At 38.0% G+C, this 16,548-nt stretch overlaps 6 protein-coding genes across 6 annotated transcripts; 3 read left to right on the forward strand and 3 right to left on the reverse strand.

Moving 5' to 3' along the window:
• Window positions 1-82: 82 nt before the first annotated feature.
• Window positions 83-4,841, reverse strand: EV154DRAFT_413684 (uncharacterized protein; the record flags this gene model as incomplete). Its single annotated transcript, XM_051595575.1, has 13 exons — window positions 83-288; window positions 352-433; window positions 514-759; window positions 823-1,191; window positions 1,248-1,378; window positions 1,530-1,850; window positions 2,638-3,236; window positions 3,291-3,640; window positions 3,698-3,738; window positions 3,775-4,027; window positions 4,085-4,151; window positions 4,213-4,299; window positions 4,360-4,841. Coding segments are annotated over 13 exons (3,234 nt in total), but the record flags the coding sequence as incomplete, so codon positions are not given.
• A 2,086-nt stretch (window positions 4,842-6,927) lies between these two features.
• On the forward strand, window positions 6,928-8,944 carry EV154DRAFT_437036 (uncharacterized protein). The gene is made up of 5 exons (XM_051596841.1): window positions 6,928-7,027; window positions 7,086-7,190; window positions 7,273-7,419; window positions 7,478-7,550; window positions 7,608-8,944. The coding sequence occupies exons 1-5, from the start codon at window positions 6,963-6,965 to the stop codon at window positions 8,691-8,693; spliced, it is 1,476 nt and encodes a 491-aa protein (XP_051461612.1). The 5' UTR covers window positions 6,928-6,962; the 3' UTR covers window positions 8,694-8,944.
• Window positions 8,826-10,204, reverse strand: EV154DRAFT_37198 (WD40-repeat-containing domain protein). The gene is made up of 4 exons (XM_051595019.1): window positions 9,814-10,204; window positions 9,594-9,760; window positions 9,200-9,537; window positions 8,826-9,136 (listed from the first exon to the last, which is right to left on the reverse strand). Exons 1-4 carry the CDS (start codon window positions 10,136-10,138, stop codon window positions 8,959-8,961), a joined length of 1,008 nt encoding a protein of 335 aa, XP_051461613.1. The 5' UTR covers window positions 10,139-10,204; the 3' UTR covers window positions 8,826-8,958.
• Window positions 10,205-10,599: 395 nt separating this feature from the next.
• Window positions 10,600-11,504, forward strand: EV154DRAFT_413821 (protoheme IX farnesyltransferase; the record flags this gene model as incomplete). The annotated part of the gene is made up of 2 exons (XM_051595580.1): window positions 10,600-11,288; window positions 11,363-11,504. 2 exons carry the CDS (start codon window positions 10,600-10,602, stop codon window positions 11,502-11,504), a joined length of 831 nt encoding a protein of 276 aa, XP_051461614.1.
• Window positions 11,505-11,549: 45 nt separating this feature from the next.
• Window positions 11,550-12,435, reverse strand: EV154DRAFT_559616 (uncharacterized protein; the record flags this gene model as incomplete). Its single annotated transcript, XM_051605559.1, has 5 exons — window positions 11,550-11,678; window positions 11,750-11,821; window positions 11,897-11,957; window positions 12,020-12,183; window positions 12,247-12,435. 5 exons carry the CDS (start codon window positions 12,433-12,435, stop codon window positions 11,550-11,552), a joined length of 615 nt encoding a protein of 204 aa, XP_051461615.1.
• A 1,356-nt stretch (window positions 12,436-13,791) lies between these two features.
• On the forward strand, window positions 13,792-15,842 carry EV154DRAFT_437040 (cation efflux family-domain-containing protein). Its single transcript, XM_051596842.1, has 6 exons — window positions 13,792-14,041; window positions 14,110-14,671; window positions 14,724-14,844; window positions 14,908-15,134; window positions 15,199-15,491; window positions 15,555-15,842. The coding sequence occupies exons 1-6, from the start codon at window positions 13,850-13,852 to the stop codon at window positions 15,756-15,758; spliced, it is 1,599 nt and encodes a 532-aa protein (XP_051461616.1). The 5' UTR covers window positions 13,792-13,849; the 3' UTR covers window positions 15,759-15,842.
• Window positions 15,843-16,548: the final 706 nt, after the last annotated feature.

The following is a 16,548-nucleotide window of genomic DNA, read 5'->3' on the forward strand; positions in this document are numbered from 1 at the left end:
TTGTATAAATGTGTGTGTGGGTTGTACAGAATTAGGATAGTGTTATTAAATTTGAAATAATGTAAATGTATTGTAAGAGGATTTAGTCCTCTAATGCAAGGCTTTTCAACAAGTCTGCGGCCGATAATTCATCAGCAGGAGCCTCCTCTTCTTGAGCTCTGTGCTTATGTTTTCTACTACGACGTCTAGTGGTACGCACCTCCACATCGCCCGTTCTCAATTTATCCAACAAGTTATCCATCATGTTACGGTCGCTCTCGCCCTTTCCTTCGGTATCGGTACTGATACCTTGTACTGAACCTCGCTTCTCCTTTAAGGCAGCCTCGGCCTTTTCTTTCTTGAGCCTCAAACGCTCTTTTCTTTCTTCATCGTCACGCTTTCTCTTTTCTTCGCGTTCTTGCTTAATCACCATCTTTTCTTCAGCGATAGTAGCCTCCTATAATATATAAAGTAAAACATAATAATAATAATATGAGCGATAGTAAAGAGAAACGGAAAGAAGAAAAAATTTACCTTCCAAGTGACTACAAAACGAGCAAAGGTGCCAAAGAAATCATCGGGTCTCATAACCTTGGGATTTTCACCATAGAAAGTCATGACATCCTTGTATTTGGCGTCCATATTAATATATAAAGTTTGAAGGTCTTGGAAACGACTTGAAGCATTTTCCTTGTAAGTGGTCATGACTTCACGGAAACGATCTCCTTCCTCCAACTCGACATCCTCAGGCTGCCATTTAGTACCCAATTCCAATTCCAACTCTCTCAAATCCTTTCTCATTTCTGTGTACTGTTGCACCATGTCGTTCAAACTAGAAGTGACACGAGCTGCTTGCTCGATATCCTTAAGATCGTCCAAAAAGGTCAAGAGTTGGGGAAATTGTCGGCTGATAACACCTGTTAAGACATGTAAAAGTGTGACAGAAGTGATATTGGCTTTGGTATCAATAAGCTTATTGATACTAGTGACTCTCATACCAAAGGCACCACCCTGTAAACTGGAAGCGTTCATAAAGTTACCGAGAACAAGGATCAAGCAGAGTAATTGTTTTAAACTATGTGAGTTCTTTAAGGCGTCGGAAGCATTTAAGACAACTGTCATATTTTTCTCTAATTGATCAAACTTTTCCCAAAATTGAACTCGGACAAGCATAAATTGAATACGGGTCTCGTAACGGTACATGCGATACATCTATTGAGGATTAGTTATAAGATTGATCCCAATTGTGTGTACGTGTGTTTTTTTACCTCAATAATGAATTGCTCAGGAATATCCAAGTCTACACAGGTTTCAACAGGTCCGTCCTGATACTTTTTCATGATCTTGAGATCGTCGTCCTTACTGACGATATAAGTTTTTAAATTACTCAAGAAAGTCTCTGTACAGAGCTCATCGTCAAACATCATGATGTGTACGCGAACTTGGGCAAAGTCATCGAAATTCTTACATCTGGGGAGCACAGCCAAATCTAAAGGAAAAGGAGGGAAGTAAGTGAATTGTTAGTGTGGAGTTGTATCTTTAGACTTTACTGATATTTCTAGATTTTTCTTTTGATAAGAATTTAACAGCGTCCTTCTTTTCTGCAATCTTGGCCTTATTCTTCTTATCAAAGAAGGTATTGATCTTTGCAGGGAAGAGGGTTTCGATCTTTTCAAACACACCGTGTTTATCCAAATCATCTTCAATCTCATTTTCGTTCACATCCTCCAACTTCCAAATCGTCTTTTCAACACCGCGTGCATCCAGCTTTTGCCATTGCAGGTTTTTAAGTTGAATTTGTGGATAATGTCGCAATTGCTTACGTAAAGGTCCAGTAGGAATAGGAGGTCCAGCAGGTCCACGAGGTCCACCTGGAGGTGGAGGGGGTGGGGGTGGTCCACCAGGTCCGCCAGGCGCTAATAATATAAAAAATATGTCAGAATACTTATGAACATTTTTTCTTTTGTTATTTTTGTGCTTACGAGGTGGAGGTGGAGGTGGAGCTCCGGGTGTTCCAGGTGCTATTGTTTTTGTTAGCTTCATATTTCACACAACTAAAAAGTAACAACTTTTTTTACTTACGAGGCGGGGGTGGTGGAGGTGGTCCACCTGGTCCTCCAAATGCTATATGATAAATGTTAGATTTTTTTTTTTAAAAAAAATATTGATTTGAATCTACTTACGAGGTGGAGGTGGAGGTGGTGGAGGAGCCATTCCGCCAGGTGCTAATTTTCGTTTGTTAGTATTCAACCTATCAATTTACAAATATATACTTACGTGGTGGTGGCGGAGGAGGAGGAGGTGGACCGCCAGGGCCTCCTGGTGCTATTGTAATATGAAGGTTAAAAATAAATAAAAAAGGTCTGAGATTATTTATGCCAACTTACGAGGAGGTGGGGGAGGAGGAGGTGGTGGTGGACCTCCAGGAACTCCGGGTGCTATGACGAATTAAAAGTTAGCAAAAAAATAAAAATAAAATAAAAAAACCCTGTGGCAACTTACGAGGTGGTGGAGGAGGTGGTGGTGGTGGGGGAGGAGGAGCGCCAGTAGATGCTCCAGGCATGGGTGGCGGAGGAGGAGGGGGTGGTATATTATTGCTGGGTAAATCATGCGAATTATCTTCTTCAGCTCCAATTACAGGTAAATAATGTGTAGGACGCTGCTTATGAAGATCATGAGAGTGTGGTAAAGGCGACAAAGGTTGAACGTGTCCACCTGGACCGATATTATGCATGTTATGAGATGTTTGGTCGTGGTGTGTTGAACTACTACTGGGAGAAAGTGAAGCAAGTGATTCCGACTTCTTTCCGGATTTTTTCCATTCCTCACCTACAACGATAGGTGAACGCACAAAACTGGCTAATACGGTATCATCGTCCTTGTCTTCCAATGCTTCTGTCTTTTCGCGCAATTGTTCCTGCAACATGGCGATAGTGCGATTTGACTGTTGTTGTAACGCACGTAAAGCAACGTTTTCCATCTTGTAATTGCGCGATTCGGTTGGGTTGACTTTCTGTAAAGAGGCTAATTGTTCTTTCAACTCTCGATTTTCCGCTTCTAAACTGATGGCTCTTTCTCTGTCCTCTTCTGCATTTCGAGCAAGCTCTTGTAAACGATCCAGTTCATTAAATCTGCCAATCATACTGTTTACAGAGATACCAAATGCAGAGGACCCAAGTTCATCCACACTGACACTGTCTCTGCGATCCATCACGATATTTGACACGATTTCACTGATAGCTTGATGATAATGTGTTCTAACGAGAAAGTGATGAATTCATCTGTGTACATCTGCAAAGCGAAATACCTACTTTTTATCAGCATCACCTTTAATCAACAACATGCTTCTAAAGGTTTGAATCAAATATCCAAGTGCCTCTGGCGCATCAATAATATTTTCAAGGATGAGATCTAAAAGCTCATTGGGTTGCGAGATATCACTGTATAAAGAGATTTCATCGCCAAAGGCTTCATCGAGATCACTCTCTGCTCTTGAACGGTATTTATCCATTTGGTCATAGAGGGTAGCATCATCTAATTTTTCTAATTTCAAGAAAATGCGATCCAACCCGGATGATTTGAACTGACTACGCAAATAGACACGGTCTGTCACTTCAGTGGGTATATAAGCAAGTGCATTGATCAAACTGATGTTGGAAATCTAAAAAAAAGATGCATATTAGAACGTATAGATATACGTGTACGTGATCATACTTACAGCGTATTCAACCAAGTGACTATCAGGTGGAACATAGACGCCTAATTTTTGATAATCATCAATCGATCCAGATCGACTAACTTTGCGTCTTCCATCCAAGGTATTCTCAAAGTTCTTTAACCATGAATCAAAGATACCAAAATCTTTGCGATGTTTTCTCAAGGCTTCAAAACCTTGCATAACAATGGTATGACCCAATGGTACATCACAATGGCACATGAACAATAGGATATCACAAATGATCTTTCGGGATTGCCATTGTGGACAAACAATCGAAAATACAAACGAGTGAATATATTCAGGATTTAAAATGGCTTCACGAGCACCCCACTAAAATAAGAATACGTGTCAAAGAAGTTATCTCTCGAGATCATAGAAAACACTTACTCTAGCATTGACCAACACTTTGATACATTTGATAAGTCCATATTCTAATTCCAACGCTTGTCCTTTTCTGTTGTCATCCGTTTAAATATAAAATAATCATGCCATATAAATCCTTTAATAGAAATTACCTTTCACTATCAGGTTTCTTATTCAAATAAGATAAACCTGTTGAAATGGTACGAAGACCTTTTAGATCAGTAAATCGCAAGACCCAACTACAAAAGATAAAGAAAAGTTTAAATAAAGAGGGATGTTTGAACAAAAGCTCGCCTTACTCTAATGGTCGAGTTCTTAAACTGACGGCCAAGTTATCAGCCAAGGTTGGGGTCACGGCTCTTAAATCCTTCTCCATAAATTTTCGAATGTAGAATTCTGGCGAGTTCTTATCAGAGGCAGAAGCTCCTTCATACGCAATAGAGGTAGAGGGAGCAGCTGTAACAGTACTGATCGAACTTGACATGGAGGGTTGAATGGCTTCAGACATTCGACGTCCTGCAGGTGCCAAATGACTACTTCTGTTCGAGTGTCTTTCTACAGCTCTTGCTGTGGAATCTCTGGTTGCTGACCACATTTCACCAGCCAGATCAGATAGGACGTTGATTAACGGTGGAGCTTCTTCTTCGCCCTCTACAGTGGTAGGTCTTCTGCCTGAAACTGACAATTCGGCTTTTCGATCCTGACAAATCATGGCCCATTGAGTTTTGGGGTCAACTGTTTCACTGAGTGCTTTTCTCTTGTTCTCGTCCAACCCTCTTCGAACCTATCAGAAAGTGTTTAAAGAGGTGGTTCTAAAATAAAAAAAGTATATAAAATATACCAGCATTTGGTCAAAGAGTTCGTTTATCTGGTCGTCAGAGTCAGGCTGGTGTTCTGCGTCAGGTCCATCATTGGCACCTCCACTTCTTCTTGAAGAACTGTCGATCGAGGAACGGGGAGAAGTTGCCCCGTAGTATCCCGAACTTTTCTTTTTCTTAAAAGAACCAGAAAAAAACGACATTATGATAAAAAGAAGAGATAGAAAAAAAAAAAAAAAAGCTAAAAATATCTTATATAAATTCGTTGCAAACCGTTAGAGTTCTGTGTGTGTTTACAAAAGGGCTCCGCCACACCATGTGATTGGACACTGTTTGTCTAAAAAAAAAGACTTTAGTTGGGTGGGTAAATGGACCCTTATGTAAATAACATTTAGAGCCAAATCATAGTTTGCGGTCGCAAGCTAACTTGTTTAATTTAGTTTCAACAAAAGCAAAAATATGCTCCTTAACGAACAAACAATAAACTGTTGTGACACATGCAGGTCGTACTGTGTTTTCTGTACCTTAAAATATATATATATATTTTTGGGCACCGTAAATCCAATCCATGGGCCTTTTGTGGATCTCCCTTAATTAAAATTCAAAGAGAGCCGAAACAGCGCTAAAAAATGATTTCGCAATTGGACCTTTTCATTTACAAGATTTTAGCACGACTGAGATAAGTCTTTAGACCTTTTTTTTCAATACTTGATGTTTTAAAAATAAACTATGCGCCTCCAAGCAACTACTGTGTCATTGATGATGAACTTAATAAGGACAGATTTAGGATCGAGTAACTTGACAACCACTCGACCTCAACATTTGGATTAACCAATGGAGATCTTCTCAAAGATATTCCGGACTTAGATAACTTCTATCCCTTCTTTGTGAAAATATATACGCCTGTTCCTTAAAAAAATCCACGGCGTATATAAGCTTTGGGTTATTCGAAGATGATTCTAAGTTGATGAATAAACAATTAAATCATCCTAACAGAAGAACCACTCATTGTCTCTTTCGCTATTAAATTCTAAAATAGACATTGAAAAAATTATATTGATCGAGTTTATAGCAATATCTAGTAAAATGTGACTGATAAAAAGTTTCAAAAGCTATGCATAATTTAAAAACTTTCTTGTACGTAGGATTCTTGATTTTAATAATGAAGAAGCAGCTCTTTAAGCAGATTGATCTTTACGACTTTCCGCTTCCATTTTTATTTGATTGACCATAAACCATACAAGCATAACAATAGTTTACGAGACCTTTGTGCCTGTTTACACTCTTTTACTCACAAACTTCTATAGCTTCCCCAGAATATGAAATGTATGAGTCAGCTGGCAGTATATTTTCGACATACAAAAAATAACCATTATGTAAGTGTTTAGCGCGTGATGAGATACGTGCGAGGCTCTTCCAATTGGGTGGAAACAGGTTTAGGAAACTCGGACGAGTATTATCGAGCAGGAAAAAGTGTCAAATTATATCAATTGACTGTTTCTATCTAGCTGTTTTAACTGTAGCGATACACCATGTTTTTTGTTTTGTATTTACGGGAGCCACAGCATGAATTGCCATTATTGGTTAAATTGCGAAAATAATGATAATTGTCTGGATCGTAAGCCGTATGTAAAACAAAGAAAAGCATGATTTACAGTTTAATCTCACTGAATTTTCAAGAAAAGCAAATTCCGATGGACTGTACGTAATCTTTTAGACATTACATGGATAATCAACGTGATATCCTTACAAGAATAAATTTATGTGCAGAAAAAGGAAACGAACGCTTTTACTCTTGAGTAACCAATAACAAAAAATAACTCGAGCGGGCCAACAAAAGCTGACGATACCGAAAGTAGGCCCCCCTCCCCCGTGTAGACCTGTCCTGAATGAATCATGGAGTTTTACATGAAAATAAGCTCATGATAAACACAACCTCTTCTCAGGGCCATGAAGACAGTTTCAAGTTCCACAAACGTCAGCTAAATAGACTCTACAAATTTTTTTAATGTTTGTTTCTTTTTCTTTTTTTTTTTTTTTTTTTTTTTTATTTCACCATAAAAAAAAAGTAAAGAAAGTAACTTATGTCTTCTTTCCCCTTTGAGCAGTCTCCATTGATATCTCATGAACAACAAAAGACAACTTTATGGTATGCGTGTTATTTGTTTTGGTTATTGTAAAAATGAGACTAAAAAACAACTTTATAGGATGGGAGAATTAGAACCATGGATGGACGAGCAGTACATTCAACAATTATGGTTTAACCTGAACGAGAAGGTTATGGTGAAAGTCATCAGAGACAAAGTGACTGGGTAATAACTACAGTTTTCTAACAAAGAGAGAAAAGAAGTTTTCATTCTTTACTAACCGTGATATATACCCAAAAAAAAAAAGTATCAGTGCAGGTTATGCTTTTGTGGATTTTGGTACTGCGGCAGGTGCCAGATTAGTCATGAATAAACTTAATGGTGTCATGATGCCTAATTCGCTCAAACAATTCAAACTTAACTGGGCCTCAGGTGGTGGTCTTATTGACAGAAGGTAAAATAAGGAAACCTTGTTTAAAAAACTAGATATACATACTAAATTATTTCGATAGAGAGGATAGACAGCCAGAGTATTCTATATTTGTGGGTGATTTAAGCCCTGAAATCACAGAGATGGATCTTTTGGTAGCAAAAAAAAAAGTACCGTTGTTTTATATTTGTTGTTCTAATCTATAAACATAGTCTATATTTCAGTCTCGTTACGTTTCTTATAAATCAGCGAAGATTATGACCGATCCACGAACGGGTATTACTCGTGGATATGGATTTGTACGATTTGCAGAACAAATGGATCAACAAAGGGCTTTAATTGAAATGCAAGGCTATTTCATTGGTTCGCGTGCTATTCGTGTATCAGTGGCGACCCCCAAGAACCGAACATCGCAAATGGCATTCTCTGCAGCTTCTACAGCACCTTCTTCACTCATGACATCGCCTAATAAATCACCTATTCAATCACCCTCTCTCCATCATCATTTGGATTCGAGCAACACGACAGTATTTGTAGGTGGGTTATCTGCTCCTATTCGTGAAGATGAATTAAGACAATACTTTCAACATTTTGGCGACATTGTTTACGTGAAGATTCCTCCAGGAAAAGGATGTGGCTTTGTTCAATATGTTTCACGTACTAGTGCCGAATTGGCCATTCAACAAATGAACGGATATCAAATTGGCAATTCACGTATTCGTTTATCGTGGGGACGATCTCAAAATGAAAAGATTGCAAGTCCAGTGAGTCCAGTGAGTCCAATGAATATGATGAACGTCTTACCTTCTTCATTGTATAACAATACAATGTATCCCACCTTTTCATCTGTAACACCACCTGTATCAACATCATCATCAGCAGCGCAGATGCTTAACATGCCACAACAGCAAAAACTTCTTAACAATCGAACGCAACAGGACATGTTATTACAGCACCATCTTGATCTTTTGCGACAACAAGAATACCAGCAACAACAGCAACAATTACAGCAACAACATCAACAACAACAACAACAACAGCAGCAGCATCAGCAGCAGCAACAACAACAACAACAACAACAACAGCAGCAGCAGCATCAGCAAAATATACTCTCTTTGAAACAAGAACAGTTTTCGATTCATCATAAACAAACGTTTATGCCAACTTATGATTCGGATTTAAACTTCTTACCTCCTGACGATTCAACCACCGATGATATGTTTGCTTCGTTGCTAGGCAACCCAAGAAGTAATGATCGCAAGGTTAACTGGAGACTAAACCAAATCTATGCTCAATAAGTCCCACACACACACACACACACACACTCACCATTCTTACTTAATTTTTTCTATTATTATATACTATATTATTATTATTTCATTTGTTTTCTCTACCTACCTACCCCCACCCCACCCCCTTTTTTTATTCATGTATTTTCCCCTCTTCCCTCAGTACCTTATTTTCGCATACTTTTTTTTTTCTTTTTTTTTTCTTCATTTAATACAATTTATATAAAATATATTTCTATTCTTTTTAACCCTCCCATTAATAACATTGTTATATTTAATGAGTTTGTCCCTGCCAGGCGCATAATCTTCCATCTTCACCACCAGTCAGAATACTTTGTGTAGCATGATTCCAATATAGAGAGCGAACAACATCAGAATGACCACCTTGGATATTCAATTGTTGACAATGTTGAAGTTGACCCACATTCACATGAAAGAAATCAACGCTTCCGCTATAGAAAAAATTAAGTACAATGCTTTTTTTTTAAACAAAGTTACAGTAAAAAAAACTTTACGTGTTACTGCCGGTGATTAAATAGAAACGTTGAGTAGCAGGATCATAACTACAGTCGATAGCATATTTGACAGGCGTCAAACCAATGTTTCTAATATCGCCATAATCGCAAATCAAATCGCCTTCGAGTGTATGCAGTGAGAATGATTCGATATGTGTCAGACAGTAAATATATTCCGCGTTAGGGCCAAAGTAGCCTGTCTTGTTGACAGAGGAGCCCGAATTGATGGCGGACACCATGGCTTCTTCCTCGTCAAATTCAGTCACATCGTAATTGTTGATCATACCGTCGGTAGAGCAGGACAAGAATTGTGCAGGCATACTAGCATGACATTGAATCTAGGTAGTTGGTTTTTGTTAATAACAAGGCATGCGGATAGCAATGCTTGATCTACCTCTGTAATATCATCTCCATGCGAATCAGTAAATGTATGCATTAACTTGGTGTTTCTTGTATCATAAAAGCCAATATCAGCAGAAAAATTTGAAGATGAGAATTCGGTACCGACAATAGCCATTGTATCATTGCAGTTGATATCAAAGGCAGTCAAAGGCTTTGTATCTGACAGAAAAAATATAAGAATAAAAGGTTATGTAATAAGAGGTAAAGCTTACACTTGAATGTTTGTGAAGGACCAGTAGTACCTGGTACACGAAGATCCCAACGTTTTAAAGTAGCATCTTCACTTGCTGTAAACAGGTATTGGTCGTTTTTCAACTTCATTTTAGAGATTTTACTAGTATGGGCTGGCATGGTGTGTGCTAGTTGTAAAGTGGCGAGATCATAGAGACGCACGCAATTGTCAGAAGCCGAAGTGAGCGCATATTGACTATTGGCAGTGACATCAAATAAATAATCATTGTTATAACCGAGATCAATGCCTTTTACCAATTGAAAAGGTGGAAGAATGTCAGTACAGGTTTGAACGTCAATTGACATGTTTGTGTGTGCAAGAAAAAAAAAAAGTTATACACTGGGCCTGAAATAAAGCGAGACAAAAAGTCGGATTAATATTTTATCCCCCCTTAGGCGTGTGCTTGTGTGTGTGTGTGTACCCCACTCTCTCAGTAATTGTAAACAACTTTTTTTTTTTCCGCCTGTAAAAAAAAATAAAATAAAAAAGTATGTTGCGTTCTTCACACCGCATACATTCTTTATTCAGCAAGAACGGGCATGGAGTTATAAGAAGTCATTATTTCCCCATTACATATAAACCACCTGTTGTTTCTTCGTCAGCCACTATCGTTCTTTCTCGCTATTCGACCCAAAATACACCAACCACGAATGAATTCAAAGGCACCAAGTTTAAACCCTTGAACGGGGCTACAATGCCGGAATTACCAAAAGTTTATAAAGAGTTAGTGAAAGCGAAACTAGGTGGTTTGGTTGCCCTGACAGCTATGGCTGGGTATGCAGTTGCCCCTGGTGCAATGGACGTTACTTCGTTGCTATATACAACGGTTGGTACCGTACTCTGCATTTCTTCTGCTAATTCCATCAATCAATGGATCGAGATTCCTTACGATGCCCAAATGTTGAGAACTCGTAACCGAGTTCTTGGGCGACGTGCGTTATCCCCTTTCCATGCCTTTAATTTTGGCGTATTGACAGGCACAGCTGGTGTGGCCATGTTAGCAACCATGGTGAACCCCTTGACAGCCGCTTTGGGAGCAGCCAATATCTTTTTGTATACGGCGGTATATACACCCATGAAACGTGCTTCCATTGCCAACACCTGGGCTGGTGCAGTGGTAGGAGGTATCCCGCCCATGATGGGCTGGGCCGCTGTCACGAATTCATTGGATCCCGGTGCTTGGGTCCTGGGTGCGATTTTATATGCCTGGCAATTCCCCCATTTTAACTCGTTGGCCTGGAACTTGCGTGCGGATTATTCCAAGGCAGGGTACCGTATGATGTCTGTTACGGATCCTAAATTAAATGCGCGTGTGTCGCTAAGATACAGCTTAGCCATGTTTCCCTTGTCTTGGAGTCTATCCTATTTAGATGTCACTACATGGACTTTTGCGGCTGATTCTACCATTGTTAATGCTGCCATGTTGTACGGTGCTGTCAAATTCTGGCGCAATAGGTAAAGATGAGTTAAATATTTTCTGATTTTTTTGGAGGAAGCAATATTTATCTTGACGTCTTTGTTATTTTTAGTAATGATAAAAGCGCAAAACAACTATTCTTTGGTAGCATTATGCACTTGCCTATATTATTGGCGCTCATGATGATTCATAAGACAGGTAGAACTGAACAGGAAGCCTTACACGAGGAAGTACAAGAAGAATATTTAGATTAAGAAAAAGAAAAAAAATTGTACAGTAAAAAAAATAACGTTTTTTTTTTATAAAGTTTTGGACAAGATGTCCATCACGACACCTTCGCCTTTAATATTTACAAGTTCTTGTATTGCTTCAAATCTTTTAAGTTGAGTCTCGTCTAGATTGACATATGTATTATTGTCTGATTGAACCTGCAAATTATTATTAGTAAATGACTTTGTATATGTATATAATATATATATATATATATAAAGGCTCTTACATTGGCAGCGTCTATTAGCATTTGTATCCCATCCGTATCATTCAATTGAACACAGGTTAGCTTGTCAAGCCACTAGTTATATAAGGTATTTTAAATACATGTATAATTTTTTTTATAAAAAAAAGGAGGTGATATTTCATTACTAACCTTGTCAGCGTGTAATTTATGTCGCTTTCTATTTCGTTCAGAGTGATTGAACTGTCTGTATCTATGAAGGCTGCATTTTTAAGCATAGCTGATATATAAAAAACTATATAAAATTATTTTTACCTTTTGGCATAACGTAGAAAGTCGCCTTCGACTGTTTCAGCCAGAATGCTATGTAACACACCCCCATATTTTAAAAATTCATCAGCCTCTTCCAGACTTTCAGTCGTGGCTTCTCTAGCCTTTATTTTGGAAACTCGTTTACGTCCTGGGCTTTGTCGCTTGGACTAGTACACGTTTTTTTAAAGGATATATAAGGAGGAGCAACAAGAAGGAAAAAAAAAACTTACTGGTTTCTGATGTTGAGGACACATCCAATGACCAGTTGGTGGGTCATGTTGAAGAGATGGCGAAATGCAGCCCAAATGCCAAAACAATGCACAAAGATCGCACGCAACCAAAGTACTGGTTTTTGACGACGATTTTCTGCAGCGGTAACAAACGACGGGTTTTTGGGGTTTCTGTAGTGTGCTCTCCATATGAATAGAAAGAGGAATAGATAAAAAAAAAAAATTTAAAAAAAGAAGGCAAATTTTGTTTTTACAAGTGGTGAGAAAGGGCTTTTCTAGCTCACTCTCACTCACTCCACTCTTTCTCGCTCTCTCTCTCCCCAATTGTGCCTAGATATAGCTGAACAAAAAAAAAAAAAAAAGATTAGTCACAATGTACTGCAAACTTTTTCTAAGTTCGTCTCTCATCCCAACTATGTTGGCTATCTTTCACTTGATGTATCCAGGATATAACAAAGTCCCCGTACTCCTAATAGTTGTTGGGATCATATCACACGCGTTCATTGGAGTTTCTATGGTATCTCTTCATCGTGACGTCTTACACATTATCATATTACTTGTTTTCAACTTGCTCTAGGAAAAAAAAGATGAACTTTTTTAGTTACTAAAATGCAGGGGTTATAATTTTTTTTGTTTTTTAAAAGTATTTAGTTTTTATCTTATATCTAGAAAAAATAATACAATGTGAGATTCTTATAAATTTTAAATGATTCATTATTGCTAGAGTCATATCCGTCCAATTAACACTTGCTAATTAAAAATAAAAAAAAGAAATCTTTTTCTATTTTAACTTGTTTTTGTATCTAACTAAGAATTGTCAATTTATGAATTGTTTTTTTTTCTTTCTATTTATTTCGGCAAACAATAGTTTTTAAACAAAAAAAAAAAAATGCTACCATTCGTTGCGAACGTTTTTAAGCCAAACATAAGTAGCCAAGCGAGGTAGCGATATTTAAAACGAGCAGGCCCCAAAAATAATACATTAATCAAAAACTTATGAGACCTCTGTTTAATCGGTATCACATTCAAGTCAAACATAGAATAATTCTACTGCTACACCAAACTCTCTTTTTCTTTTTAAAAAGGAAATTTTGCGCATCACTTTAGAATTCGGGTTTGTGTTCTCAGATTTTTTTTATATATATTTAAATCCATTTTAAAGGCTTTTTTTTATACGGCATACAAGGGATAGAAAGAGGGGTTGTATTGTTATTATTATTATTGACCTGGTTATTATGGAATAGCTCTATAAAAGGGGAGGAAAAATTTTCTAAGAAAATTTTTTGCTCATCTTTATGGGTAAAGCTTACATAGTATTTACATTTACCATAGTGTATCTGTTAAAAGTATACGCTACATATAAAAATAAGCATGGTTTTAACCCAGAAACACGGTTTGCCCTGTGTTTTATTTACCGGATAGTGCAAGTCAACAAGGCACCGAAAAAGCATTTATACACACGCACACACACTTGTGACAGTTCCCCCCGTCGTGGCGCTCCGAAATTGGGCTGTACCTGGATTGATTCCCCGCTATCAATTCATTCTTTTTTTTTTAATCTATCTGTTTCCCCTTGTTTGTTTCTCAGTAGATTATCATAAAGATGCATCAAACCCGACAGTTTACCAAACGTAGACCTCAATCGCCTTTAACAACACAACAGAATTCGATTGATGCTTTACAAATTGGCGGAAATAAGCTTCCTCGTAGCGGTTTAGCTATTCAGAGTAATGCCCCCACTCATATTGCTCAACGCTCAACTCCCATTCGTACAGAAGTGCATGAGCATCATCAAGTAATTTTTTCTGCTTTAAAGAGCATACTTATTTAATGTTTATATATAAACGCTCTCTTTATTATTAGGCTGCTGTTACTAACCCATATGCTCCCGCTCAACACAAAAAACTTGATGACGGACACGGCCATCAGCATGCGGCTCCTGATTATGGCTTCAAACAAGTGCATCACGATCATAACCAGCATGTTGGACACGATCACAGCGGACATGATCACAGCGGACATAGCCATGCTGGACATGATCATAGTAATCATGCTGGACACGATCACAGCGGACATAACCACGCCAGTGTTCACAGCCATACTATGCATGATCACAGCGGACATAGCCACGATCATAGCGGGCACAACCATGTTGGGCACAATCATGCTGGGCACAACCACGCTGGGCACAGCCACGCTGGACACGATCATGGAGCCCATAACCATGACCACGGAGCCCACAGCCATGATCATAGCGGTCACAGCCACGCTAGTTTTCCTCAAGTTTATACCCCACCTTTGCCCTCGTATTCTTCCATTCTCGCATCTTTAGGACCTCATCAGCAGGTGCTTTTCACCTGTTTCCTTGGACATTTTGCGATTGGTATTATTGTATGGTGGTTAGGTGCATCTCGTGAAAGTTTAGGTAAAAGAAGTTGTGATGAGAGAAAGGATGATAGTTAACATGGGAGAGATAGGTGTTGTTGGATTTTCTTATTTGGTATTGTTTGATGCATTTGGTATCTTGAACAACTTGGTGTCGAACGTGCTTGAAATGAATCCTGCATTTAACACCAGCAGCACCAAGAGACCATTTGGGTAAGAGTTACACACATATTTTTTTAATAATGGTTTCTTTTTATTCACCGCTTCTATTAATAGCGTCAAACGTTTTGAATTGGTATTTGCACTCGCGAACACAATCTTTTTGTTATTTGGCACCATGTATACATCCAAGGAATCATTGGAGCACTTACTCTTGGAGGTACATGGTGACCATCATGGTAAGAGCTCATATCCATTTGGTTTGCTCTTAATGGTATCCATAGCAATGGGAGCTTCTGTTGTTTCAAACATCAAATTAAAAAATCATGAAAATTTGGTGAATCGTAAGTTTGTCTTGGTTTTAAAAAAAAAAGCTTAAAATATATTAACATTTGTGTAATTTCTTAGTCAGAAGCAGATCCAATAATGGAGAATATTCATACAACGACATGAAGAGTGAGGGTGGATTGGAATCGGTAAAGAGCAACATTTATTCGTTATCCGTTGTGTGTACTGGTGGAATTGTGTTTATGGTCCACTTGCTCGGTATTGGATCACCCACATTGGATAAGATGATGGCAATGGGGGAATCTGCATTAATGCTTTATTTAGGAGGACCTACTGCAGCTGCATTAGCCAAAGTATTATTACAGACCATGCCTGATTCACTCCAATCCAGAGTTGATAATAATCTGAGAATGGTGAGTTTTTTTATTCATTTATTTGTTGTATGGGGAACACAGAAAATACTAACAAAAAATCAGGTACAACAAAACCCCAATGTTGTTTCGATTGATAAAGTCCATTTCTGGCAAAATTCATATGGTAAATGTATTGGTACTGCAGAAATTGTGGTTCGACCTGAAGCCAATGAGGATGCTGTTCTTGAAAATAGTTTCCATCTTTTAGAGAATTTGGTAAAAGACAGTGATGGTGAATTAACAATTAGTGTTACCAAGAGAGAATAAATTAAATCTCCACTTTCTACCCTTTCTTGATTTTCTGTGTGTGAGTTTTTTGTTGTTGTTTAAGCATCTTTCTCCTTTCCTTTCTATTTTTTTTTTTTTTTTTTTTTTTTTTTTTTTTTTTTTTTTTTTTTTCTTCTAAAAAAAATTAAAAGCTTTTCCCTCCCTTTCCCTTTTCTCTCTCTCTCCATTACCCTCTTATTATTATGAATCAAGCTGAATCGACCAAAGTTCAACAAACTATAATATCATCCACAAACACAACCACAATAAACTGTACTTCATGCCAAAATCAATTAGACGGTAATTTTGCACGCGCCCTGGATGGTGCTTTTCATTGGGAGTGTTTCCTTTGCATTGTGAGTATGAAAGGGAGAAAGGAGGTTGCAACGACCTGTTGAACTTTTTTTTATTTATTCATTAGGATTGCAATGAACCAGTAGCCGATAAATTCTTTCCCATCGAGTTGGATGATGGCCTACAAAAACCATTATGCGAACGGGATTACTTTAAAAGACTCAACCTCGCTTGTGATAACTGTGGTGAAGCCTTACGAGGTTCGTACATCACTGCAGTAGGCAAAAAATTCCATTTAGAGCACTTTTGTTGTAGTGTGTGTTCAGTTGTCTTTGGCCCGGATGACTCTTATTACGAACACGACACAAACGTTTATTGTCATTACCATTATTCCATTCAATTCGCAATCAAATGTATTGGCTGTGAAACTGCCATTCTTAAACAATTTGTCGAGATCAATAGAAATAATGTCGATGAACATTGGCATCCGGAATGT

This window comes from Mucor mucedo (genome assembly GCF_025094135.1).
Source record: "Mucor mucedo strain NRRL 3635 chromosome Unknown EV154scaffold_12, whole genome shotgun sequence".
NCBI classification, from domain to species: Eukaryota; Fungi; Mucoromycota; class Mucoromycetes; order Mucorales; family Mucoraceae; genus Mucor; species Mucor mucedo.

Excerpts from the sequence above, each read along its gene's own strand:
- EV154DRAFT_437036 (XM_051596841.1), top strand. The coding sequence starts at position 6,963 with ATGTCTTCTTTCCCCTTTGAGCAGTCTCCATTGATATCTCATGAACAA. Across the intron at positions 7,028-7,085 it reads CAACAAAAGACAACTTTATG|GATGGGAGAATTAGAACCAT; the intron begins GTATGCGTGTTA and ends ACAACTTTATAG. Across the intron at positions 7,191-7,272 it reads ATCAGAGACAAAGTGACTGG|TATCAGTGCAGGTTATGCTT; the intron begins GTAATAACTACA and ends AAAAAAAAAAAG.
- EV154DRAFT_37198 (XM_051595019.1), bottom strand. The coding sequence starts at position 10,138 with ATGTCAATTGACGTTCAAACCTGTACTGACATTCTTCCACCTTTTCAA. Across the intron at positions 9,761-9,813 it reads TCCTTCACAAACATTCAAGT|ATACAAAGCCTTTGACTGCC; the intron begins GTAAGCTTTACC and ends TTTTTCTGTCAG. Across the intron at positions 9,137-9,199 it reads TTAATCACCGGCAGTAACAC|CGGAAGCGTTGATTTCTTTC; the intron begins GTAAAGTTTTTT and ends TTTTTTCTATAG.
- EV154DRAFT_437040 (XM_051596842.1), top strand. The coding sequence starts at position 13,850 with ATGCATCAAACCCGACAGTTTACCAAACGTAGACCTCAATCGCCTTTA. Across the intron at positions 14,042-14,109 it reads AAGTGCATGAGCATCATCAA|GCTGCTGTTACTAACCCATA; the intron begins GTAATTTTTTCT and ends CTTTATTATTAG. Across the intron at positions 15,492-15,554 it reads TTGATAATAATCTGAGAATG|GTACAACAAAACCCCAATGT; the intron begins GTGAGTTTTTTT and ends ACAAAAAATCAG.